The sequence below is a fragment of the Arachis hypogaea genome, chromosome 13 (genome assembly GCF_003086295.3).
Source record: "Arachis hypogaea cultivar Tifrunner chromosome 13, arahy.Tifrunner.gnm2.J5K5, whole genome shotgun sequence".
NCBI classification, from domain to species: domain Eukaryota; kingdom Viridiplantae; phylum Streptophyta; class Magnoliopsida; order Fabales; family Fabaceae; genus Arachis; species Arachis hypogaea.
This window is the reverse complement of record NC_092048.1, coordinates 126,907,349-126,934,709: the sequence shown is the minus strand read 5'-3', so window position 1 is coordinate 126,934,709 and position 27,361 is coordinate 126,907,349. Positions and strand designations below refer to the sequence as shown.

The 27,361-nt window shown below is 37.6% G+C and overlaps 1 protein-coding gene across 1 annotated transcript; it reads right to left on the bottom strand.

The window, feature by feature from the left end:
- Positions 1-3,119: 3,119 nt before the first annotated feature.
- Positions 3,120-10,633, bottom strand: LOC112733261 (protein ACTIVITY OF BC1 COMPLEX KINASE 8, chloroplastic). The gene is made up of 21 exons (XM_025782157.3): positions 9,821-10,633; positions 9,570-9,705; positions 8,843-9,009; positions 8,413-8,533; positions 8,199-8,299; positions 7,817-7,915; positions 7,498-7,608; positions 7,314-7,393; positions 7,144-7,213; positions 6,582-6,655; positions 6,390-6,459; positions 6,227-6,315; positions 5,548-5,672; positions 5,004-5,084; positions 4,865-4,925; positions 4,695-4,749; positions 4,515-4,613; positions 4,313-4,402; positions 4,037-4,096; positions 3,829-3,956; positions 3,120-3,637 (listed from the first exon to the last, which is right to left on the bottom strand). Exons 1-20 carry the CDS (start codon positions 10,313-10,315, stop codon positions 3,840-3,842), a joined length of 2,301 nt encoding a protein of 766 aa, XP_025637942.1. The 5' UTR covers positions 10,316-10,633; the 3' UTR covers positions 3,120-3,637; positions 3,829-3,839.
- Between the last annotated feature and the right edge of the window lie 16,728 nt (positions 10,634-27,361).

Here is a 27,361-nt window from a genome sequence, read left to right as displayed (position 1 = left end):
TTCAAATTTGGTTTTTTTTATTATATTCGGGATAAACAGTAGGTGTCTCCTCATTAGAGTCTAACTCCTTGCTAGAATCCTCTGAATGCCATGAGTCAGGATCTGAGAAACTTCCAAGATCATCATCATCTTCGTCTGCATCTACCAAATCATAACATGGAAGACATTAAAATTTGGCCAAATAAAATATTAAAACAGTAGCAATCCAGATTCAGAGCTTACCAGATCAGAGCTTTCTTCATCTTCAAAACCCTCATAACTTGAGTCATCAGTGTCAATTTCTTTATCCGCAAGTCTAGACTTAAGAGGCCTATGCTTCTCCTTCGCTTCAGCTTTCTTTGTGAACCTTTTCCACTGTCATTATCACTATCACTGCTGTATAAATTGTCTCTTAAAACTTTCGGAGGCTTGTACAACTCATCTTCAATACTCTCATACGAGTCATGAGAGTCAGAATCTTCATCCTGGATGGGACCTTCTCTTACAGTTCTTCCGGATCTTGTTACTCTGCATGCACTGGTATTTCCTTTCTTGTTATTACTTTCTGGGTTCTTGGCTGCTTGAGAGGATGTTTTGGAATGATGTGGGGCTGTCTTCCCCTGATTGTTGGTTTTGGTTTGTTGAGGGTGGAGTTTTGTTGACTGCAAGGGAGTCTATATGGGCTGAGAGGTGGTCTTTGAGGCCTGATGTGTTGGTTTAGTGGGCTGAGAATAAGGCTTATTGGGCTTACCAGGCTGTGAGGCTGGCTTCGTGGGCTGAGAATTGGGCTTACTGGGCTGAGCTTTGGGCTTACTGGGCTGTGAGGCTGCCTTAGTGGGCTCAGAGGTTGGTTTCTTGGGCTGAGGATCCTTCACTGTGGGAGTCTTCACAGGTTGGGAGTGGTGCATCTTGGCCTGGGAATTGAACTTCTTCTTCTTACTACTTCCTGCTTCCAGAAGAGCTACACCTTCCCCTATGTTGTCCACTACACAGGGCTGTGAGATGTAGTCCTCAAAGTATAGGTTGATCAAATGTTGGTTCCTTCTACAATCCTTGCACATTGCAATCAAGTCAGCATATGTCACCAACTTCTTCAACCCAGATGCAATCGGAACTCCAAGAACTTTCCACCAACAATTGCCAGCCTTAATGTATCCCAACTCCTTATAGTAACCCCTTACAAAAAATACATCAAGTGTGTCTCCCTCAACACCCATCAATACCTCTGTATTATCATGTTCATAAACCATGTCTCCATCTTCACCCGTCCTAAACAACCCACCATGGTGAAAAACAAACGTCATGGGAGGACCCTCCATCTACAATGACAAACACGAAAACATCATAAACAAACATGACCAGCAACAACTACTCTGTATCAATCACCACCTAGTACACCCAGTTGGTACCAATCAACCTTTAACCCGAAAAAAAACATGCAACAGAACCATCACTAAATTCAAACATCACTGACTACTGTCACAGAGCCATATAAAGTAACACAATCTCATACACGAAAATGCTAAAACAACACTAATACACCCTTCGTCACCCCAAACCCTAAATCAGACGAACATTAACACCACCACAGTAACAATACACCACATTACAGAATAAGTCAGAAATCATATTATGAGTTCAATCCTTACCTCTCAACGTCTCAATGCCTTCTTTTACTAGCAATGCTACTCCAGTATAACATCAACTCTGCATTCAACGACCAAAACCTTTCCACTGTAATCGTCTAGCAGCACTAACGATCCTGTCGGGGTGGTGCAGAGCTTCGGTCAAACGATTAGGGCATACCTTGTGGGAGACGACACGTTTTGGAGCGAAAGACAGAGCGATGGTTGATATGAGACAGGGGTAAGACATCGCAACGTTTGAATCCCTCTTCAGAAGACAAAACGGCGACGTTTCAACGATACTGGCTCACTCAACCAAAACGACGTCGTCTTGCTTCACTGCCACCTTGGTAGTTAACGGGCCACGTAAGCGGCCGTTTGCCATCTCATCAACCAAGAAGACGGAAGGACGAACGTGATCAACACATGTATCTTTCGAGGACGTTTTTGATTAATTTTGACTTTCAAGGACGAAAATGGAGATCGAGGACACTTTCGGAGACGAAATTGACTATTAACTCATTCTGTTTTAGTCAATTTTGACGTTGTACTTTTTAAAAATTATTTTAGATTTTTTTTTTTAAATTAGGAGTGACATTCGAATTCCAACTTTTAAGTGAGTATAAAGAGATTATGTCATTTGGGTTATAATTCGTTGGCTTAAACATGTTGGTTCTTGCTAACAAAGTATGTGTTTGTTAAATTAATTTTCAACTTTAACGACTTCTATATTAATGTTTAAATTTCTTTTTATTTATTCTAAGGAAACAAAACCAATCCTTTTAAATTTAAGTACAATATCAAACTTATTTCAAAAATTATTTTTAATAGACAAAAATATCATGATGGTCATAAAGATTTAATATTCACAAATTTTTAGTGTATATTTTTATCTATCAAAAATAAATTTTGAGATGTATTTTAATAATATTGAAAATATTATATATATATTAAAATTAGTCATAAAAATCAATCACCATATTTTAATATATATTTTATATTTTAATATGTATTCTATTCTAATAACTAATATTAATAGTTAATTTTAATATACACTTAATATAGTATTCTAGTAGAAATACTAAAAAACTATTAAAATTTATTATTTTTTATCATTATTTTTAGTCATTCTAATTTTTTTAGTTTAATAATCCAACCACATATTTTAATCCATATTTTTAAATATTAATTACTAATTAATAATAAAAAATAATAAATTTTAATAAACCTCTTAACATTTCTCTTATTTTAATATTTACAAATCATTTTTGTTCACCCTAAATTCTTTCTCGTCCACGTTTACTAATTCACTCTTTTCTTGATACTATGTGTGGATTCAGTACGGTCCACTTTGTGTTGGTTTGGAATCGTAAAAACTAGACAAGAAAGCAATTTTCAGACGAGAAAACAAGCCCATCGTGTAAAATCTAAGAAATATTTTGATACACGATGCTGACTTCTTGATGATAAACTCTACCAATCACTCGGATTGAATAAACTATTTGAATCGGCAACTGAAACCTAAATATATGGATCACATGTACTTACTTTTGTATCTTTGTTAAACAAAATTTATGTACTCAGTGTTACAAGAAAAGCTTCTCAGTACTCACAGTCAAACTCTGTTGGAGGCTGCACGCTGCATCGTGTGCATCATACATTATGGTTATTACAAATTTACAATAAGAAGGCCTACACTAATATCTATAAATTTTACTGTACGAATATATATATGAAAGAACCTCAGTGACACACTGTCATTGAGAATACATTATTGAAGGGGATGGAAGTGGGAGTGTAATATCAATGGAAGTGGGAGTGTCATATTAATGACAAAAATGTGGCTAGCCGATTAGCTAAAAAGAGTCCCAATCCTTCGAGCGAAGTAATCAATTGACAGAAGAAGCGTCCAGCATAATTGTTTGAAGATGTTGGTTATTGCTCGGACCTCCTAATCCATCCATTTAATGCTCTAATTCCCAACTACTAAGCCCCGGTTGTGGGTTTTAGGAGTAAAATGTGAATAATGTTACCTGCATGCGGTGTCGTTGTTAATATGTGTACTACCAGGTATATAACACAATGGGAAAAAATATAAAGAAAAAGGAGAGCAATAGGATGTTGCCTAATAAACCTGACCACCTAATTGACATTCATGCTTATTGTTTTAACAGGAACATGTTAAATCTTGAACAAAGTTTTGAAAAAATAAAGCAACACTCACCTGGGAGTTGTTTAAGCAGTCCCTGTAATCAACCGTTCCCGTTCATCTAACTTCTTAATCTTCACAATGCCAAAGAGAACTTGGAAAGCAAAGATTGCACAAAAGCCATACGCCATCATGGCAGGCACCTAAAAAAATAATGTGAAAGGAATTATCAATCAACTGACTTGATAATTGCCGTAGAAACATGTGGGAATGAAAAACTTACCCTAATCGCATTGAGATACAGAATTGTTGCAAGATTTACTAGGCTCCCAGCAGCTACCGCCTGTTATACACACAAAGGTAACAAGAAGCATGATTCCCCACTTAATACTTATGTCAAATTAAAAAATCACACCCATAGTATAAGGGAGAAAATAATAGATAAGAACATGCTGAACTCCAAAAAGAAATGACAAATATATGAACGATTTTTACAGGTTGGCAAACAGAATCCAAGTAAACTTATAATTCAACAAAGACATGGGTCAGCTTCTCTTACATTGCCTATTGTCTTCTGTACAGCGGCCACACGTTGGAATGCCCTCTCAGATTCTAAAGCTCGAACTCGAAGCTTTAGATCACCTTGCTCCTGTGGAAAAATTGAAGTGCATTTAAGCTATGATCTCTATACCAAAAGTCCAGAACAAACAAAAATTGCAAATCCAGTACAAAAATCATATCAACAAGAATCCAGTAGAGACCAATTTTTGGATAATTTCTGCGAGTCTTTCAACCCTGTCAGCCTGTCTAAATAAGTTGTAAAATGCTTGAGATTGTCTTCCCCATCTCTTTCTGAAATCCTGTACATAAGAAGAATATGAGAAAAGAAATCATAATAGACTGAATTCAAACACACTGGAGAGCAGGTTTATGATGACTACCTTTAGGACAACTTCAACTCCTGCCTCACGGAATCTTAGCAACTCCATGGCATAACTACAAGAGCAGGAAGGCTAGTCAGGTAAGGTACTTGGGTATTCAAAACATGTAACTTAACTTTTAAATTTTAAAAGGAAAAAATAATTTATATGAAGTTGATGATAATACTCACGGTTTGGCAATCTCGGTAATATCAAAACGTGGGTCAAGGCCCTTTCCAATACCATCCAAAACTGTAGAAACAATGATGACTTGTTACCTCGCAATCACAAGCGACGGACATGCAAAGCAAAACAGTTATTAGAATTTACCTGAGAAGGCTCTAACAACAAATGTGAATGTAGCAGGAAAGCGGAAGGGCTGGTCTGCTGCAATGGATAATAAATCTTCACCTGTTCAAAGTTTGACAGCTATGAGTAAATGATAAATCCATGGGTTGCATAATGTTACTGAACTGCAGAAGTATATATTTTGATAACATGGAAATTGGAATGAGTGGGAATGCAATGATAACTTGATTAAACATTTATATTTAGTTTGTTATGATTGAATAAAGAAAATACACAATAATTTATGAATTTTTTTATCAAATAGGCTTTTCCTCAGCCCACTTTGAGCCAGTCAAGTGTTATAGGCCCAGCATAAGTAATTATGCCACCTTTTTTAGCCTTAAAAATAATGACCAGCTAGTACTTTTTAGCCAATAGCTCAAACCCAGACCATGTATACATACATCAATAGAATTATAGAAATCACCTACTTCTCATCTTTAACGCATAACCAGCTTCTCAAAAATAATTGTTGCATGTGTGCATCCACACCTAAAGAGGAATAAAATTAGATCAGATGATTTACCAATGGCAGCCAGACGCTCTTTCTTCTTCATTACTTTTTCCTCCTTGCTTAACGGCTTTTTGAATCCAAGTTCAGCTGTTGCCATCTCTCTCTCTCTCCTTTGTGCAGCTAGACGCTCTTCAAAACTGTAGAAAATTAAAATTGAAGAATGCAAGGTCAAATTTGCAATAGATTGCAAACAAGTTCATCACTACAAACTAGTTATTCTACCATTAAATATTATATGTAGTAAAAAAAGATATAAGGCTAAAAAACTTAACTAGTCAAAAACATACAGCTAAACATTAGTATACTTCCTTTCCTTTTGGTGGAGAAAAGAAAAGTGGGATCCAAGGTTGCATCATTTCTACTTCTAGGCCAGTGCACGCCAAGAGCCCCAATGACATCTCAGTGTATTAATTACAGATGGTCTACAACCAAGGACCAAAAGAGAATCAAACCCAATTCCTTTGATCCTATCAGTTGAGCCAACCCTTATTTGCAAATATTACTATATTTCTAACATAGCTAATCAGGACACAAAAAGCTTAAGCCCAAACATGGATCAATGTGCAAGAAATGCCTTTCCAAAGATCAAAAGATCAGATTACATATTTAGGCACTATAAAAAGGTTTTAAGTGGTATGAGTCAGGACACTTCTAATTGATGTATTGCTACTAAATATATCCAATAAACTACCTATTGAGGAAGAACTGTGCTGTTCTTCTCACAGCAGTCATATCTCCAGTTGGGACAAGGACACCCATTTGAATCATTGCTTGAAGGACCTACATAATGCACAATCACTCAGTAAGTAACTTGAGAAATGTTATGGGAGACCACCACAGAAATGTTACTTTACCTTGTCTGGATCCTTCTCATAAACCCCGTAGAAAGCTTCCAGTAATCCTTCCCGGATATTTGGACTGATACTGTATATGTTCAACAGAAAACATAATTGCAAAGCCAATCATCTCACCAAGCTTAAAATGTTTGACTTGTAAGTTGTAAAACCACATCACATTTTAAATCAACAGAAAAGACACTAACATACCTTCCCATCATTCCAAAATCATAGAAGATCAACCTTCCGCCATTAACATCATCCACTGCAATATTTCCAGGATGCTGCATGGCCAAGTTAAATATTAGTAACACACGAGAAGACGTATCAAATCTAACTTCCTCATTTAACACATAGTTTATTCCACAGTTAAAGAGAAGAACATGGCAAGTTAGTGAGTTTTAGTGAGTCGCTGGTATAGTTTTGGATGCTTGGCAGTACATATTCATCATCACAAGAACAAGAATACTTTTCCGCCCATGGCATCAAACCCTAGGGAGGCTGAAGTCTTGTACTCTCAGGTGAGAGAATCTTTAGTATTGCAGTATAAGAGCATATTATTTTCCTTTTGTATTGAAGAGCATGTTCAAATATATAGTAATCATGACATGTTGGCTTCATCACAAAACTTACCACTAGATAATCCAAAAACCAAAAATGATTTGTGTGTGTGTGTGTGTGTGTGAGAGAGAGAGAGACAGAGAGCGAGAGAGAGACAGATAGCGAGAGAGACAGAGAGACAGAGATTAGCAACTCGGAATATAAAACTTACAGGGTCAGCATGGAAGAATCCATGAGATAGAATCTGCTCCAAGTAAGACTCAACAGCATATCGCCCTAACCTGTATAAGATAAGTGATCCTTATATTTTAATTAGAATTCTAGATGCCATCATAGGTTGTTGAGAAAAATAGAAAGTAAAAAGATAACAATTCTATGAACCTTTTTCGGTCAACACCCAGCTGATCTAATGCTTGTATTTTGTTTATTTTAATCCCTGGAACATACTCCATTGTAAGCATCTGTGTTGAAAAAAAAAGAGTAAAAATAGATAGATAAATAAAGTATCAAAAGTAAAATGTAAGTTATGCAATTGATATATTTCTATGTAAAATCAAGGTTAAACCTGTGGTGTGGTATAATCCCAAATGATTGTAGGGACTTTCACATAATCCATGTTCTTAAAGTTATTTGCAAACAGTTCTGCATTAGCAGCTTCCTTCGTGTAATCAATCTCCTGAAAATTGTTAATTCATGTTGCATTAACAGCATCAGGACACATGCAATCATACTGAAGCTAATCAGTCTCTTTATCACAGTGTTCTTATGCAATATTATCGACTAAATTCACTGCAAAAGAATTAAAAAATAGCATGTACATTCTTCAGTTGATCTCAATTAACTTATTCATGAAGCAACTTTCCAGGATTTAATCATATTATCACCTGATATAAAACGGATGCACACTCGTCATAAATAGCAACCCAGTCCCTCTTTGCACCATCTGATTTAGGATCAACTTTTTGAAGATACTCAGCTATAACCTACAGTGTAAAAAGAGCCGGTGTATCAGTGATTTAAACAGTGTGGCAAAAACCACCATATTCTCTAAGTCCTATTATTAAAAAGTTCATCATGCTAGAAAAAGCAAAATAATTTAGGTTTTTTTCAAAAATATAAATAAAAATGAGAGCAAAATGATGGACTAGGCGGTTTACTTATGTTAGGAGATATATTAAGGAGAAAGTAAAGAGGTCTTCAGAAGTTATATAAGATTTGAACAGCAACGACGGTGTAACTTCTGTATGAAATTATTACAGTACTGACCCTCAGATTTTTAAGATCAATATCAAAAAGATCCTTGAGACCAGGCCTTTGCACTTTAACAACAACCTCCTGTCCCTTTAACCTTGCACGATGAACCTGACCTGAATTGGGAGAAAAATAACCTATTTTATTTCTTCTGACTTCTAAGCAAATATTGTCTATGAAATGCAACCTAAGTGCAAGTAATTCCATGCAAAGTTAAAACATTGATTACCAAGACTTGCAGCAGCTATCGGTTCATAGTCAAACTGATCAAAGATGCTCTTTATAGGAGCTCCAAGCTCCTCTTCAACAATAGCTATTGCAGTCTCTGAGGGGAATGGAGGAACTTGATCCTGAATTTAAAAAAAAAGGAGAGAGGGGGGGGGGGGGGGCAATGAAGGAAACTTAGGAACCGAAGAAATACTTCTTTAGTAGTTTTTTTTTTTTTTTAAATCATCTACATGTAAAGTTTATGCTTATTTACAAGCCAAAGCCTCAAATAAAGAAATTAATCTACAAGCTAGGATGGGTCTCTTTTGCTGTCTATGAAGCTACTCACACCATTAATAACAAACTAGATAAGAAAGGCAATACAACCAAGAAAATTCAAAATATCTCTATGAAAGGGATAATATGACAAAAGCTGTTCAAAACTGTTAGACCTGAAGTTCTGACAACTGGTCAACATATTCTTGGGGAAGGATATCCACCCTCGTGGAGAATTGCTGGCCGATTTTGATGAATGTAGGACCTAATCTCAGAATGCTCTCCTTAAGCCACTTGGCAAGGTCTTTCCGCCTTAAGGTTTTCTTTTCCTCAGTCATTCCACCTGCAATTCATGTTCTTGAATCAAATAAATAAAGGCCGTGTGGCATCTTTTGAATTCTTCAAAATTTAATAAAAAGCACTAGATAGTTCATATATCAATAAGTTCATTTCTGGTTGATAGAAATAGGATCAGGTTCGAAGAACGGACAAAATTGACAAAAACAATACATTCATAACCAAAATGAGCAACACTTCCTTCTTAAGTGATTCCCCTTTGTTTCCACTTTCCACAGCTCATAGTCAACTTCCGTAATAAACATGCATTAACATCCCTTGTAGATGGTTTATGATTGCAATATTCAATTACTCAAATGCTTAGTTGATAATACCAGAAACCCAACCAGTAAGGAAGAATGCTTAATTATGTACCTACTTTTAAATTACACGGATAAATGTAGCCACCGTTGCTGAGGGAGAAAAAATATACATCTTCCCACGATTAACACATTGAAAAGGTTCCTTCAAGCTCAATAAGACTAACACCCCGTGTTTTCAATGGCTTAGAAGTTAGAACAACTAGTGCATAATCTACATTCAAATTTAAAAGTTGAGAAGACCAACCTTTATAAGTGAATTTCTGATTATTGAGCCAAGCCTTGAAGATGAAGGTGAAAACAAACCCCCAAATTTCCAACGTTCTCTGTATTGTTGAGTAAGTCTTGAACCTGCTCCAACGACCTCCAGGCGTAACTGCTACCTGCCATAAAAATTCACATGTTCATCTCACGTGTGCAAAAACACTTCAACATTCTCTTTTCTAGTTTTCTATATATAACAAGAAACCAATGAACACAGCACAAATATAATCGTACCTCAACCGGTTCATTCCCGGTTTGCTTGAACCAAGCATCTTCCTTGCCAATCTCCTCCAACCTCTTCTTCCTCCCATCCTCCTTCCGCTTCGATTCCATTTCACCGGAATCTTCCAACACCAGTGTCACCTCCGCTTCCGCCGCCACAGCACCATTGCCATTCACGTACTTGACCAACCTTTCACTGGCAGCTCCATTCCCATTCTCCACCACGCCGACGCCGCCATTCATGTAGTACCCATTGCTACTACCGTAGTCGCTACCAACGCTTGAAGCAGCTCCATTCCCACTCCACTTCGCATCACTGGCCTCTCTTCCCGCCAAAGCACCTTCTTCGATGACAGCGCGAATTCGCATGCGAAGAGCAACATTGTATCGTGAGGTCCTCGAAACGGAAGAGCAAGAAGAGAATCTAGAGAGAGCAACTCGACGCTTGGGAGTAATTTGCGGTGCAAGAAACTTGAGCTCAGGTAGGGGCAAAGTAGAGAAAGCCATGGATCGGTGAGTGAATGAAGGTAGAATTTGAAGAAAGAAAGAAAGAGTAAGGATCAAGGGTGAACCCTAGCTTTCATGGAGCATGAGTAGTTTGCTGTGACAGAAGAATGAAGTTGGAAGAGTGACAGAAGCAGAAGACAAACAAAACAGTGGAAGAAGGAAGTGTTTAAGAGATGAATGGAAGGAGAGGATAGAAAGAGGACACGTGGCAAGAAGAAGATGAGCCGTGAAGGTTTCGGGAGAATTTCATTGGTGAGGGTATTTCGCGGGTTTGTCTCAGCCACAAAATCACATTTTGTTCTTCTCTGCTCCTCTTTCATTGTGTTTAGGGGTGGTAACAATTAGAGTAGGACAGGTAAGTTTGAGTAAAATTTTAAATTCTATAACTTTCTCTTTATCTTATTCTCTTGCCAGGTGTTAAATTTTTTCACTCCAATCTCATATCTGCCGGACTTTATTCATCTTATTTCATCCTATCCGCCAAAAAAAAAAAAAAAAAACCAAGAGTGAATTTATTTTCAGTTAAATACAATATTTAGTCTAAACCAAAAAAAAAAAAAAAACAATATTTAGTCTTTCAATATTTTATAAATATAATAATCATTACAAAATTAAATTCATACTAAAATTAAAAATAGCACAATCATAACATGAAAAATAGAAAATTTATAAAATCTATAATATATATTAATATAACATGAACAACAGTAAAATCTTTATTATTCTTTTTCCAACTCTAACACTTTGTTTGGATGGAGGAAAGAAAATGGAAGGAAAGAAAATGAATGGAAAGAAAATAGAAGGAAATTTTTCTTGTATTTGGATGAAAGGAAAAGTAAGAAGAGAGAAAATCATAACCAAATGAAATTACATTAATACTCTTCTTTATATTATATATAAATTATAATATACTAATATATTTAAATTATTTTTTTAATAAAAAAATTATCCAAATTATATTTCAAAATTTTAACGTGTTTTTTTCATTAAAAATTATTTTTTTAAATTTATTTTTATGAATTTATTCTTTTTTATTCTTTTAATGTCATAAATAAAAATATATATTATTCTTTTTAAAAATATATAAATAAATGATCCCGTACAAGAATAATAAAAACTACTCATACTTTACATCATTAATCTCCTTACATATTTAAAAAAAAGTTTCACTAAATTGTATTTGCAAAATAAAATATTATCAAAAGTTGGTAGCATTTCTTTCCAAGTACGTGCGACCAAAAATCATATACAATTTTTATAAACATATAACAAAATGCCAAAAAAGTAATAACCAAAATAACTCCTAGAGAGTACTATTTTATCATCAGACAACACTTTTCAAAAGGGTAATTTTTTATGGTCAGGGACATCGCCTACTTCCAAAAAATCAGTTCTACATAGCTTGAGCCATCTGTACCCATCTACTTCAAAAAAATAAAGTTTCTCCGAGTCAAAATTACTAACACAGGATCGATTTTTACTGGTACTAAGCAGTGTACTTGTTCCCAAACATCTTCAAGTTATGATTCCTGCACGAGCATATACAATAAAGATAAATTAATTCAAAGATCATAGTTGATCATGATAATCTATTTTATCGATGTCTTTCTATTTAAACAATCAGCCAATCTCAAAGTATATATACATAAAGTGATTTATTTCCAACCATGGTTAACATTAATAAAGCAGAAAATGATAGAGTTCTTTACATACATGAAGATATACCCATAGTATATGACACTCAGAAACCCATAATCAATTAATGAAAGCAATAACCTCAAATGATGAAGAAATTAGGTGCGTATAAAAGTTATACCTGTAATGGTTAATGTTTTAAGAAAGTACCATATCTCCCAAGCGAGCACCAGCAGCTGTCATGAAATGAAAAAGAGCATCCAATCGCATTTCAGGTGGGATTCCAAAAATTTGGCGCTTTTTCTGCTTATTTTCACATAAAAACTGATAACACTGCATCCGAGCTGAACCTATCAGACCCAAGTCAGTCAACATATCCCATACATCTGATTCGCTATAAAGGCGAGGCCTACTTTGTTGCATAATAGCCAACCCTCTTTCAGCAATTGCAACTTGTCTTTCAATTAACGAGACTTGCTTTTCGGCAACCGAAACTTTCCTTTCAGCCACAGAAGCTTGTCTCTCAGCTGATTCAACCTGCCTCTGAGCTACGTCATGTAGCTTAGTAGATAGATAAGTACCCTCTTTGACAGCATCGGCCATGGCAGTAATTCCCAAAGCAACTTTCTCATATTGTGCCTCCAAAAAATCATTCATAGGAGACTTACGCTTTGTTCCTCTTGACGTCGAAGTCCCACCTAATTGATTTGGTTGACTATGAGGAGCACTTGGTGAATCTAAATTAGCAGAAAACGTTGGGGTATCATGTCCCCTATTAACATCTATGTCAGAAAATCTAATGTTTTCAAATGAATCATTCAAATCAATGTGATCTCTATCAATTTCTTGAATCCTTTCTCGTGACGTAGCAGCCCCTTTACCAGTAGCTCTATCAGCTTCGAACAACTCCTTCAAAGTATCATAATGCTTAATTTGTATTTTTTTTCCATTTTTCTGCTTGTGGTTTCTCCTACATAAACAAGTGTTGAAATTATTCGTTGACTAACTTCATCAATAGTATAAGTAATAAAAGCAAAGTTTAAGATACCTTAATGAAGTCTTGCCACACTTCCTCTTCAACTTCAAACTTTCTAGTTACAGGATTCCATGCAAATCCACTTAAGTAATGAAATAAGTCATATGCCTCAGCAAAATGATCTTTCAATGTCTTCATTCTATTCTTTATGTGATTCTTTGTTATGTGAGGGCCTATTGCTATGCTCAAAGTCTTGACAACATTGGCATATGCTTCAGTTGTCCACGAGCCATCATGCCTATTACCTTTCGATGCTTCCTCTGCTAATGCATTTAGCAAAACCATCCATATCATTAGACCATCTTAAGTTGTCTTTCGAAGGTTGATTGGCTTCTGCTGTTTTATTTTCCTTATTCGGCATTATGTAACCTGTAACAATCCCATAAAAAATCCAATCAAACACTTCTGAGTGAAAACTATACATACATATATATATATATATCCATATTCACATATAAGAAACATAATCACCTATAATGATTGATACACATTCCACATTTCGAATGTAATGTTATCTCTTAACAACGATGCATGCTTATATTCCTATCACGTGGTTGATTTGATTGTGATCTATCTATGCTTTGTTCTTGTAGCAATTCTCGATCAACCGCATCAATTATAGACTGATCAACATCGACACCCATTAAAAAGTTATGCAGTATGCAACATGCCAAAAAATGTCTCGCATAGTTTCAAATGAATAATAAGGTTCTGTGTCACCGGCTATAATTGGGAATCTTTTCTTTAAAACTCCAAAACATCTTTCGATGACATTTCTTAATGAAGAATGTCGGTGGTTGAATAATTCTTTGGAATTTTGAGGCTCACGTACGGAATACTCTTTCAAGTGATACCGAACACCTCTATATGGTGTCAGTATCCCAGGCTTTAGCATAAATCCAGCATCGCCTAAATAGTATTTTCCTACACCAGTTACACACAAAAATTAAAGAATTGCATACTTTGACTATGAATTTAAGTTTATATAGACAATTTCGTAAATAACACTAGCACAGACCTTCGGGTATTCGAAGTGGATGTTCCCTACTTAAAGTATCTTTCAAAATTCTTGAGTCAGAGGCAGTTCCTTCCTAACCAGACAAAACATAAGTAAATTTCATATCAAACCCACAGGCAGCAAAAACATTTTGTGTTAGGTGATCTTTTCTTCCCCGAAAACGAGGGGCTTCCGCCCTTGATACCTTCACACGGCTATGAGTTCCATCTATAGCTCCAATGCAGTCCTTGTTTGAAAAGTATATTGACATATTAACATAACAGTTTTGTAATTATTTCATACACTATTTCATAAATGTCACTAACTAAATTGAAAGAGTTAGTACCTTAAAAAATGGATAGAATCAACTATTATTATGTATTTCATAAGGAACATCTTCACCAGATGGTTGCTTGAAGAACTCTCCCTCTAACGATAGAATAACATGTAGGACATTGTGAAAGTGACGACTAATTGTCTCCCCTGAGTGGTGGAAGAAGAAAGACATGGTTCTAGTTTTCACATTATGACCTATAATATGTAGGAATTTAGCGACTTGCTCTTCAACGGTAGAGCGAATTGAATCCTTTACTCTACCAGTTCCTCTTAACTTTTGATATAACTGCCTAAATGCTTCAGGGCCTATACGTATGACATCTCGATATTTTTTAGACGTCAGTAACTGTGTCATTAACTGCGTACGCCTATTTTCTCTTTTCAAATTTTTGTTATTAATTTGCCTAGGCCTATATTGTGATAAGAATTTCAAAGAATACAATGTATGCACCGTAACACATGAAAGAGATGTGACATAAATCTGTTGTCTCTTTTCTAAGTCTTCCCTAATAGGAGGTAAGATTTGTATCTGTTCAGGATGATATAGGTCAGCAGAGGAGAATTGATTAACTTGAAATCCTGAGTCAGGTATGACGTTCGTTTTGTCTCCTACTATCGCATCTTCGATATTCTCGCTATCCATCTATGAGAATATAATGTTTAGAGTGAACATATAAAAAATTGTAAATCACATGAAATATTAATCAATGCATTGGATAAGGACCAACATTTAGTGGACTTAGCAACTAAAAGTGTTTAATAATATTGTCATAAACTAATTTAACCGACCCATAAGAAATCATGTTATTTTTGTCCTAAACTAAAAAAACTCTATTTGCTTATTATTAAATTTATATTTTTCGTACAAATTTGTATGCGCAAATATATTTATATTAATTATGTCATAAGGAATTGATTAAAGGCATCAAAATTAATAAGTATATATACTACATAAACATGATAATCACATGCGTGGACATAATACAAATATGTATATATATATGTTTATTAAAGGCTCAAGGTACTAGTGGGGAAGTTCAATAAGGGAGGAAAAAGTTTAACAGCAAATATAACCTTAATGAAGAGCGGATAGTTTATACGCTTTTTGGGGTTAATTTCATATAGTTTTGAGTATGTTCTAGTTAGTTTTTAGTCTATTTTCATTAGTTTTTAGGAAAAATTCATATTTCTAGACTTTACTATGATTTGTGTGTTTTTCTGTAATTTCAGGTATTTTTCTGGCTGAAATTGAAGGAGCTGAGCAAAAATCTGATTCAGGCTGAAAAAGGACTGCTGATGCTGTTGGATTCTGACCTCTCTGCACTCAAAGTGGATTTTCTGGAGCTACAGAATTCGAAATGGCATGCTTCCAATTGCGTTGGAAAGTAGACATCCAGGGCTTTCCAGAAATATATAATAGTCTATACTTTGCACAAGGATAGACGACGTAAACTGGCGTTCAACGCCAGTTCTCTGCCCAATTCTGGCGTCCAGCGCCAGAAAAGGATCAAATGCTGGAGTTGAACGCCCAAACTGGCATAAAAACTGGCGTTCAACTCCACAAATGGCCTCTGCACGTGAATTGCTTAAGTTTCAGCCCAGCACACACCAAGTGGGCCCCAGAAGTGGATCTCTGCATCATCCATCATAGTTTACTCATATTTTGTAACCCTAGGCTACTAGTTTAGTATTTAAACAACTTTTAGAGACTTATTTTGCATCTCATGACATTTTAGATCTAAACTTTGTATTCTCTGATGGCATGAGTCTCTAAACCCCATTGTTGGGGGTGAGGAGCTCTGCTGTGTCTCGATGAATTAATGCAAGTATTTCTGTTTTCCATTCAAACACGCTTGTTCCTATCTAAGATGTTCATTCGCGCTTAACTGTGATGGAGGTGATGATCTGTGACACTCATCACCTTCCTCAATTCATGAACGTGTGCCTGACAACCACCTCCGTTCTATATACGATTGAATGAGTATCTCTTAGATTCCTTAATCAGAATCTCCGTGGTATAAGCTAGAACTGATGGCGGCATTCATGAGAGTCCGGAAAGTCTAAATCTTGTCTGTGGTATTCCGAGTAGGATTCAAGGATTGAATGACTGTGATGAGCTTCAAACTCTTGAAGGCTGGGCGTTAGTGACAGACGCAAAAGGATAGTAAATCCTATTCCAACCGGATCGAGAACCAACCGGTGATTAGCCGTGCTGTGACAGAGCGCGTGAGCGTAGTTTTCACTGGAAGGATGGAAGGTAGCCATTGACAACGGTGATCCACCAACACACATCTTGCCATAGAAGGACGTGCGTGCGTGAACAAGAAGACAAAGGAAAGCAGAGATTCAGAAGACAAAGCATCTCCAAAACTCCAACATATCCTCCATTACTGCATAACAAGTAACTTTTAATCCATGCTCTATTGTTTATTTGCAATTCAACTGATAAACATAATTGCCTTCCTGACTAAGATTTACAAGATAACCATAGATTGCTTCAAACCAACAATCTCCGTGGGATTCGACCCTTACTCACGTGAGGTATTACTTGGACGACCCAGTGCACTTGCTGGTTAGTGGTACGCGTTGTGAAAAGTGTAATTCACAATTCGTGCACCAAGTTTTTGGCGCCGTTGCCGGGGATTGTTCGTGTTTGGACAACTAACGGTTTATTTTGTTGCTTAGATTAGGAAAAATTTCTCTTTTTTTTGGTTTAGAGTCTTTTATTATTTATCCCTTGTTAAAACACTTTAAATTTATAGCTCAGTTAGTTAGAACGTGGTGTTTATGTTCATGGTAATTGGCTATCATATTTTTTAAAACCTTTTTCAAAAATAATTTTTCTATTAAATCCTGTGCCAAACTTTAAGTTTGATGTTTTCTTGTTGATTTCCCTTTGGTTTTCGAAAATTTTGGTGGTTTTCAAAAAATTTTAAGTTTGGTGTTCCTTGGTGCTTTCCCTCCAAAATTTTCAAAAACAAGGAGCATTAGATCTAAAAATTTTAAATCTTGTGCTATCTTATTGTTTTTATCTTTCCTCACTAAATTCAAAATTATCTTTTCTCTCCTTTTTTAAAACAAATTTTCGAAAATTATATATAAAAAAAAAATTCAGATTTTTTTTAAAAAAATTTAAAATCTTTTCCAAATCATATCTTTTTCAAAACCTCCTAACCACTTTTTCGAAAATCATAATTTTTGTTATTTTTATTTTTGGTTAAGTTGTCCTCTTTCTATAAAATAAAATAAATAAAAAGGTAAATCAATCCAAGTTATATCCCTTTATCCATCATGGACATAAGCGGAAATGAACAGTCCAGGAGGACTCTGGGGTCATATTCTAACCCCTCTACTGCTTCATATGGGAGTAGCATCTGCATACCCTCCATTGGAGTTAGTAGCTTTGAGTTGAATCCTCATCTCATTATCATGGTGCAGCAAAGTTGCCAGTATTCCGGTCTTCCACAGGAAGAACCTACAGAGTTTCTGGCACAATTTTTACAAATTACTGACACAGTACATGATAAAGAAATAGATCAAGATGTCTACAGACTATTGCTGTTTCCATTTGCTGTAAAAGATCAAGCTAAGAGGTGGTTGAATAACCAACCTAAGGCCAGCATAAGGACATGGAAATAGCTGACAGAAAAATTCCTGAATCAATATTTCCCTCCAAAAAGGATGACACAGCTAAGGCTGGACATCCAAGGCTTTAAACAGGGAGATAATGAATCCCTTTATGATGCCTGGGAGAGATACAGAGAGATGCTACGAAAATGCCCCTCTGAAATGTTTTCAGAGTGGGTCCAGTTAGACATCTTCTACTATAGGCTTGCAGAAGGAGCTCAGATGTCTCTAGATTACTCAGCTGGTGGATCTATCCACATGAGAAAGACAATTGAAGAGGCTCAAGAGCTCATTGATACAGTTGCCAGGAATCAGCATCTGTATCTAAGCAGTAACCCTTCCATGAATGAAGAGGTTAAAACAGCAACTGCTGAACTCAGTCCTGTAGAACAAGCTGCTGAATTCAATCAGCAATTGGACTTCCTAACAAGGCAGTTAGCCGAATTCAAAGATAGATTACAAGAGACAAGGATGGCTAATATACATATGGAAGAACATTTTAAGCAAACAAAGCAGCAGCTGTCAAGGCAAATAACAGAAGAATGCCAAGCAGTTCAATTAAGAAGTGGGAAAACATTAAATACCCCACCTCAAGGCATCAAAAAGTCAAGAAATGAGCAACCCACCAAAGATTCACCTGAGGACAGTAAGAGCCCAGGGAAAAATAAGTCTGGCGCTAAAACGACAGAGAATTGGTGGAAGGCTGGCGCTGAACGCCCAGACCATGCCCAAAACTGGCGTTCAATGCCAGTTTCAAAGCAGGATTGGAGTTCAACGCCAGAAATGGGCAAGAATCTGGCGTTGAACGCCCAAATAGAGCAGAATCCAGCGTTGAACGCCCAAAATGGGCACAGTTCTGGCGTTCAGACGCCAGAAGCAGACAAGGAGCTGGCGTCCAGTTTCACTCCAGCTTCTGACTCTGGCACTCAATTGCCAGTGAGGGATCAGACACACACAAGTGCTGATAACAACCCCTCTAAAAAGGCTTCTTTAACCACTAAGGTTGAAGAATATAAAGCCAAGATACCTTATCCTCAAAAACTCCGGAAAGAGGAGCAGGATAAGCAATTTGCTCGCTTTGCAGATTACCTTAGGACTCTTGAGATAAAGATTCCATTTGCAGAGGCACTTGAGCAAATACCTTCTTATGCCAAGTTCATGAAAGAGATCTTGAGTCATAAAAAGGATTGGAGAGAAACAGAAAGAGTTCTCCTCACTGAAGAATGCAGTGCAGTCATTCTAGAGAGCTTTCCTGAAAAGCTTAAAGACCCTGGGAGTTTTCTGATACCATGCATATTAGAAGGTAATTGCACCAAGACAGCTTTATGCGATCTTGGGGCAAGCATCAACCTAATACCTGCATCCACTATCAGGAAGCTTGGCTTAACTGAAGAAGTTAAACCAACCCAGATATGTCTCCAACTTGCTGATGGTTCCACTAAATACCCATCAGGCGTGATTGAGGACATGATTGTCAGAGTTGGGCCATTCGCCTTTCCCACTGACTTTGTTGTGCTGGAGATGGAGGAGCACAAGAGTGCTACTCTCATTCTAGGAAGACCCTTCCTAGCAACTGGACGATCCCTCATTGACGTCCAACAGGGGGAAATAACCCTGAGAGTCAACGATGATGAGTTCAAGTTGAACGCTGTCAAAGCCATGCAGCATCCAGACACATCAACAGACTGCATGAAAGTTGATCTCATTGACTCTTTGGTAGAAGAGATCAACATGGCTGAGAGTCTCGAATCAGAGTTGGAAGACATCTTTAAAGATGTTCAGCCTGATTTGGAGGATTCAGGGGACATGAAAGAGCCTCTGAACTTTCTTCTGAAAGAGGAAAAACCCCCTAAACCCGAGCTCAAGCCACTACCACCATCCTTGAAATATGCATTTCTGGGAGAAGGTGACACTTTTCCAGTGATCATAAGCTCTGCTTTAAATTCACAGGAAGAGGAAGCACTTATTCAAGTGCTAAGGACACACAAGACAGCTCTTGGGTGGTCCATAGGTGACCTTAAGGGCATAAGCCCAGCTAGATGCATGCACAAAATCCTATTGGAGGACAATGCCAAACCAGTGGTTCAACCACAGAGGCGGCTAAATCCAGCCATGAAGGAAGTGGTGCAGAAAGAGGTCACCAAGTTACTAGAGGCTGGGATTATTTATCCTATTTCTGATAGCCCCTGGGTGAGCCCTGTTCAAGTCATCCCAAAAAAGGGAGGCATGACAGTGATTCATAATGAAAAAAATGAACTGGTTCCTACAAGAACAATTACAGGGTGGCGCATGTGTATTGACTACAGAAGGCTCAATACAGCCACCAGAAAGGATCATTTTCCTTTACCATTCATAGACCAGATGCTAGAAAGACTAGCAGGTCATAATTATTACTGCTTTCTGGATGGCTACTCAGGCTACAACCAGATTGCAGTGGATCCCCAGGATCAAAAGAAAACAGCATTCACATGTCCATCTGGAGTGTTTGCTTATAGAAGGATGCCATTTGGGCTATGTAATGCGCCTGCAACCTTCCAGAGATGCATGCTCTCTATTTTCTCTGACATGGTGGAAAAATTTTTGGAAGTCTTCATGGATGACTTCTCAGTATATGGAGACTCATTCAGCTCCTGTCTTGATCACCTGAAACTTGTTCTGAAAAGATGCCAAGAGACCAACCTAGTTTTAAACTGGGAAAAGTGTCACTTCATGGTGACTGAAGGAATTGTTCTTGGGCATAAAATCTCAAACAAGGGAATAGAGGTGGATCAAGCAAAAATAGAGGTAATTGAAAAATTACCACCACCTGCCAATGTTAAGGCAATCAGAAGCTTTCTGGGGCATGCAGGATTCTATAGGAGGTTTATAAAGGATTTTTCAAAAATCGCAAAACCTCTAAGCAATCTGCTAGCTGCTGACACACCATTTGTGTTTGACACAAAGTGCCTGCAGGCGTTTGAAACGCTGAAAGCTAAGCTGGTCACAGCACCAGTCATTTCTGCACCAGACTGGACATTACCATTTGAGCTAATGTGTGATGCCAGTGATCATGCCATTGGTGCAGTATTGGGACAGAGGCATGACAAGCTTCTGCATGTCATTTATTATGCCAGTCGCGTTCTAAATGATGCCCAGAAAAATTACACAACCACAGAAAAAGAACTACTTGCAGTGGTTTACGCCATTGACAAGTTCAGATCATACTTAGTAGGATCAAAAGTGATTGTGTATACTGACCATGCTGCTCTTAAATATCTACTCACAAAGCAGGATTCAAAACCCAGGCTCATCAGATGGGTATTGCTTCTGCAAGAGTTTGATATAGAAATAAGAGACAGAAAAGGGACAGAGAACCAAGTGGCTGATCATCTGTCCCGGATAGAGCCGGTGGAAGGGACGCCCCTCCCTTCTCTTGAGATCTCTGAAACGTTTCCTGATGAGCATTTATTCGCCATTCAGGAAGCACCATGGTTTGCCAATATTGCAAACTATAAAGCTGCAAGGTTCATACCCAAGGAGTACAACAGGACACAAAAGAAGAAATTAATTACTGATGCAAAGTACTACTTGTGGGATGAACCTTATCTCTTTAAGAGATGTGCAAACGGAATTATCCGTAGGTGTGTGCCTAGAGAAGAAGCACAGAGGATCCTGTGGCATTGCCACGGATCTCAATATGGAGGCCATTTCGGAGGTGAGCGAACAGCCACCAAGGTCCTCCAATGTGGCTTCTATTGGCCCACACTCTATAAAGATTCCCGAGAGTTTGTACGTAATTGTGACAGTTGCCAAAGAGCTGGTAATCTGCCTCATGGTTACGCCATGCCTCAACAAGGAATCTTGGAAATTGAGTTGTTTGACGTATGGGGAATTGACTTCATGGGACCTTTCCCACCATCATACTCAAACACTTATATTCTGGTGGCAGTTGACTATGTATCAAAATGGGTTAAGGCTATTGCCACACCCACCAATGATACTAAAACAGTGCTGAAGTTCCTCCAGAAACATATTTTTAGCAGGTTTGGTGTCCCTAGAGTACTAATCAGTGATGGGGGCACTCACTTCTGTAATAAACAGCTTTACTCTGCCATGGTTCGGTATGGAATTCGCCACAAGGTGGCCACTCCATATCATCCACAAACCAATGGGCAGGCTGAAGTCTCTAACAGAGAATTAAAGAGAATCCTGGAACGGACAGTAAATACCCGTAGAAAGGATTGGGCAAGGAGCTTGGATGATGCTCTGTGGGCTTACAGAACAGCATTCAAGACCCCTATAGGGACCTCTCCATACCAACTGGTGTATGGTAAGGCATGTCACCTGCCCGTGGAACTGGAACATAAGGCCTACTGGGCAACTAGATTCCTAAACTTTGATGCCAAATTAGCAGGAGAAAAAAGATTGCTCCAGCTAAATGAGCTAGAGGAGTTCAGATTCACAGCTTTCGAAAATGCCAAGCTATATAAAGAAAAATAAAAAAAGTGGCATGACAGAAAGCTATCATCTAGAATCTTTGAACCAGGACAGAAGGTTCTGTTGTTTAACTCTAGACTCAGGCTATTCCCCGGGAAACTGAAATCCCGGTGGAGGGGACCATACGTGATTACAAGTGTATCACCATATGGTTATGTGGAGCTTCAAGATATTGATTCTGAGAAGAAGTTCATTGTCAATGGACAGAGAATCAAGCATTATCTAGAAGGCAACATTGAGCAAGAATGCTCAAGGCTGAAGCTAGATTAAAAGCTCAGCAAGGTCCAGCTAAGGACATTAAAGAAGCGCTTGTTGGGAGGCAACCCAATTTTTATTTACTTTCATGGTTTTTCATGTTTTATTAGGTTCATGATCATGTGGAGTCACAAAACAAATATTAAAAATTGAAAACGGAATCAAAAACAGCAGAAGAAAAATCACACCCTGGAGGAAGCACCTGTCTGGCGTTCAACGCCAGAACAGAACATGGTTCTGGCGTTGAACGCCCAAAATGGGCAACATCCTGGCGCTAACGCCCAGAACAAGCATGGTTCTGGCGTTCAACGCCAGAAATGGCTAGTAAATGGGCGTTGAACGCCCAAAATGGGCACCAACCTGGCGCTGAACGCCCAGAGTTGTGTGCAAGGGCATTTTGCATGCCCAAATTGGTGCAGGGATGTAAATGCCTTGACACCTCAAGATCTGTGGACCTCACAGGATCATTTCAAGATCTGTGGACCCCACAGGATCCCCTCCTTCCCTCCTCATAATCCTAGTTTTTTTTTCTTTTTTTTTCACATCTTCTTCTTCATCTATTCCTTCTTCTTTTGCTCGAAGGCGAGCAACATTCTAAGTTTGGTGTGGTAAAACAATTATGTGAAGGATTTATAGCTCAGTGGTAGAACATGTGGCTGCAAATCAAGAGATCCCTGAGATACCTCAGGGGATGCACTTCCCTCCACATAATTATTGGAAGCAACTGAGGATAGAAATACCAAAAATCACTAGGAATCAAGCCACAAAGGCAAGGAAGAGACATAAAAGAGCTCAAGAACATCATTGGTTCCTCAAGAAGGAAATGCCATCATCATTAAGGTGGACTCGTTCCTTGTTCTTACTTTCTCTGTTTTTCGTTTTCTCTATGTTAAGTGCTTATCTATGTTTGTGTCTTCATTACATGATCATTAGTAGTGATTAGTGTCTATTTTGATTTTATCCCCAATTAAGTTATAGTATATTTTTCTCATCATCAGCAAACATGAATAAAATAGTAGATCTTTTGAATAAGAGGCAATAAAATTTCGAGTTTTTAATAAGAAAAATTCTAATTAGTAACATGTGGTGGCAATGCTTTATGTCTTCTGAATGAATGCTTGAACAGTGCATATGTCTTTTGAATTTGTTGTTTAAGACTGTTAAATATGTTGGCTCTTGAAAGAATGATGAACATGAGACATGCTATTGATAATCTGAAAAATCATAAAAATAATTCTTGAAGCAAGAAAAAGCAGCAAAGAACAAAGCTTGCAGAAAAAAAAATATATATAATAAAATAGGCGAAAAAAAAAATTTGAAAGAAAAAGAAAAAGCAAGCAGAAAAAGCCAAAAGCTCTTAAAACCAATAGGCAAGAGCAAAAAGCCAATAACCCTTAAAACCAAAAGGTAAGGGCAAATAAAAAGGATCCCAAGGCTTTGAGCATCAGTGGATAGGAGGGCCTAAAGGAATAAAATCCTGGTCTAAGCGGCTAAACTAAGCTGTCCCTAACCATGTGCTTGTGGCGTGTAGGTGTCAAGTGAGAACTTGAGACTGAGCGGTTAAAGTCAAGGTCCAAAGCAAAAAGAAGAGTGTGCTTAAGAACCCTGGACACCTCTAATTGGGGGCTTTAGCAAAGCTGAGCCACAATCTGAAAAAGTTCACCCAATTATGTGTCTGTGGCATTTATGTATCCAGTGGTAATACTGGAAAACAAAGTGCTTAGGGCCACGGCCAAGACTCATAAAATAGCTGTGTTCAAGAATCATCACACTGAAATAGGAGAATCAATAACACTATCTGAATTCTAAGTTCCTACAGATGCCAATCACTCTGAGCTTCAATGGATAAAGTGAGATGCCAAAACTGTTTAGAAGCAAAAAGCTACTAGTTCCGCTCATCTAATTAGAATCTGAGCTTCAATCAAAAACTCTGAGATATTATTGCTTCTCAACCTATTAGTCTTCTATTTTATTTGTCTAGTTGCTTGAGGACAAGCAACAGTTTAAGTTTGGTGTTGTGATGAGCGGATAGTTTATACGCTTTTTGGGGTTAATTTCATATAGTTTTGAGTATGTTCTAGTTAGTTTTTAGTCTATTTTCATTAGTTTTTAGGAAAAATTCATATTTCTGGACTTTACTATGAGTTGTGTGTTTTTCTGTAATTTCAGGTATTTTTCTGGCTGAAATTGAAGGAGCTGAGCAAAAATCTGATTCAGGCTGAAAAAGGACTGCTGATGCTGTTGGATTCTGACCTCCCTGCACTCAAAGTGGATTTTCTAGAGCTACAGAACTCGAAATGGCATGCTTCCAATTGCGTTGGAAAAGTAGACATCTAGGGCTTTCCAGAAATATATAATAGTCCATACTTTGCACAAGGATAGATGACGTAAACTGGCGTTCAACGCCAGTTCTCTGCCCAATTCTGGCGTCCAGCGCCAGAAAAGGATCAAAAGCTGGAGTTGAACGCCCAAACTGGCATAAAAACTGGCGTTCAACTCCACAAATGGCCTCTGCACGTGAATTGCTTAAGTCTCAGCCCAGCACACACCAAGTGGGCCCCAGAAGTGGATCTCTACATCATCCATCATAGTTTACTCATATTTTGTAACCCTAGGCTACTAGTTTAGTATTTAAACAACTTTTAGAGACTTATTTTGCATCTCATGACATTTTAGATCTAAACTTTGTATTCTCTGACGGCATGAGTCTCTAAACCCCATTGTTGGGGGTGAGGAGCTCTGCTGTGTCTCGATGAATTAATGCAAGTATTTCTGTTTTCCATTCAAACACGCTTGTTCCTATCTAAGATGTTCATTCGCGCTTAACTGTGATGGAGGTGATGATCTGTGACACTCATCACCTTCCTCAATTCATGAACGTGTGCCTGACAACCACCTCCGTTCTATATACGATTGAATGAGTATCTCTTAGATTCCTTAATCAGAATCTCCGTGGTATAAGCTAGAACTGATGGCGGCATTCATGAGAGTCCGGAAAGTCTAAATCTTGTCTGTGGTATTCCGAGTAGGATTCAAGGATTGAATGACTGTGACGAGCTTCAAACTCCTGAAGGCTGGGCGTTAGTGACAGACGCAAAAGGATAGTAAATCCTATTCCAACCGGATCGAGAACCAACCGGTGATTAGCCGTGCTGTGACAGAGCGCGTGAGCGTAGTTTTCACTGGAAGGATGGAAGGTAGCCATTGACAACGGTGATCCACCAACACACAGCTTGCCATAGAAGGACGTGCGTGCGTGAACAAGAAGACAGAGGAAAGCAGAGATTCAGAAGACAAAGCATCTCCAAAACTCCAACATATCCTCCATTACTGCATAACAAGTAACTTTTAATCCATGCTCTATTGTTTATTTGCAATTCAACTGATAAACATAATTGCCTTCCTGACTAAGATTTACAAGATAACCATAGATTGCTTCAAACCAACAATCTCCGTGGGATTCGACCCTTACTCACGTGAGGTATTACTTGGACGACCCAGTGCACTTGCTGGTTAGTGGTACGCATTGTGAAAAGTGTAATTCAAAATTCGTGCACCACTTAACACAAAACCTTCCAAGTCCTTCAATGACCTTGGATCAACTTCAAGCATATTTTGTTGCTAAGGGACTCAACACTACTAATGTAGTTGCACTCTCAGGTATAATAATCTAGCAATTGCTTTTTGACCAATAAATGATTAGCTTTTTACCACTACACTTAGTTTTTGAGTTAACTGTAGTCTTCATGTTAATTCAGTTGATCACTACACTTGGTTGCAATTTAAGTATATAATTAAGAAATCAAATCAACATAAAAGGAAACTAATAAAAAAGAAAATTTAGAAAACAAACATGTATAAATGATACTGACAGAAATTCTTCCTATGACATAAACAGTTGACAAATAAATTAGAAGAAGCAACTAATTGAAGATTATGAATAGCCAAAAAGAAATTTTGGAAACAATTAAGGTGAAGTGGAACAGACTCCACATGAACGTTAATGAAACCTAACAAATAAGGAATGGATTTATACAAGCAACAATGCAATCATTTGTCATTTAAAAGTGTTCATCGGAAATATGAGTGAACTAGTTATGCATATGTAACAAAGACACACATAATAATGTCCATTCACATGCTCAGAACTCAGACCTCTTAACTTTTTGATAAGGAGAGTTCAAATAAAAAGCTAATTCTATACAACCCTCAAGAAGATCCTTGTGTACAACATCGAGTCTTCACTTAGTAGTACACACACACACACCTCCTCAGTTTCCACTCTTATACATGCCTCATATCATGGCCCTTGTCATAACACACCATGCAATCCACTTCTCACAAAGAAACAGCACACACAAAGTTAAATGGCATGTTTCAGACCCATATTCACACCCATGTGTGCTGTGATGATTTTTGCATTTTATTTTTGGGGAAAAACTACGATTACAACAGAAAAAGAACGCACCTTTGACTTGAGAATGTAGGAATGAAGATGCGGTGAAACTGTCCCGAAGATGCTGAAGCTACTGCAGCAATGCCGACGGCGTTAGGAAGCTATGGCGTCGCTGTTGAAGATGATGCAGAAACAGGGAAGATGGAGATGGAGATACCTGCTTTCCTTTTCAGATTAGGGATTTTGATTTGTTTTTAATGAAAGGATATATATGTAATTTTACACATT

Coding starts and splice junctions, on each gene's coding strand:
- LOC112733261 (XM_025782157.3), bottom strand. CDS start 10,315: ATGGCTTTCTCTACTTTGCCCCTACCTGAGCTCAAGTTTCTTGCACCG. Junction 8,300..8,412: donor GATAGCTGCTGCAAGTCTTG/GTAATCAATGTT, acceptor CTCCCAATTCAG/GTCAGGTTCATCGTGCAAGG. Junction 5,085..5,547: donor AGAGCGTCTGGCTGCCATTG/GTAAATCATCTG, acceptor AACTTTGAACAG/GTGAAGATTTATTATCCATT.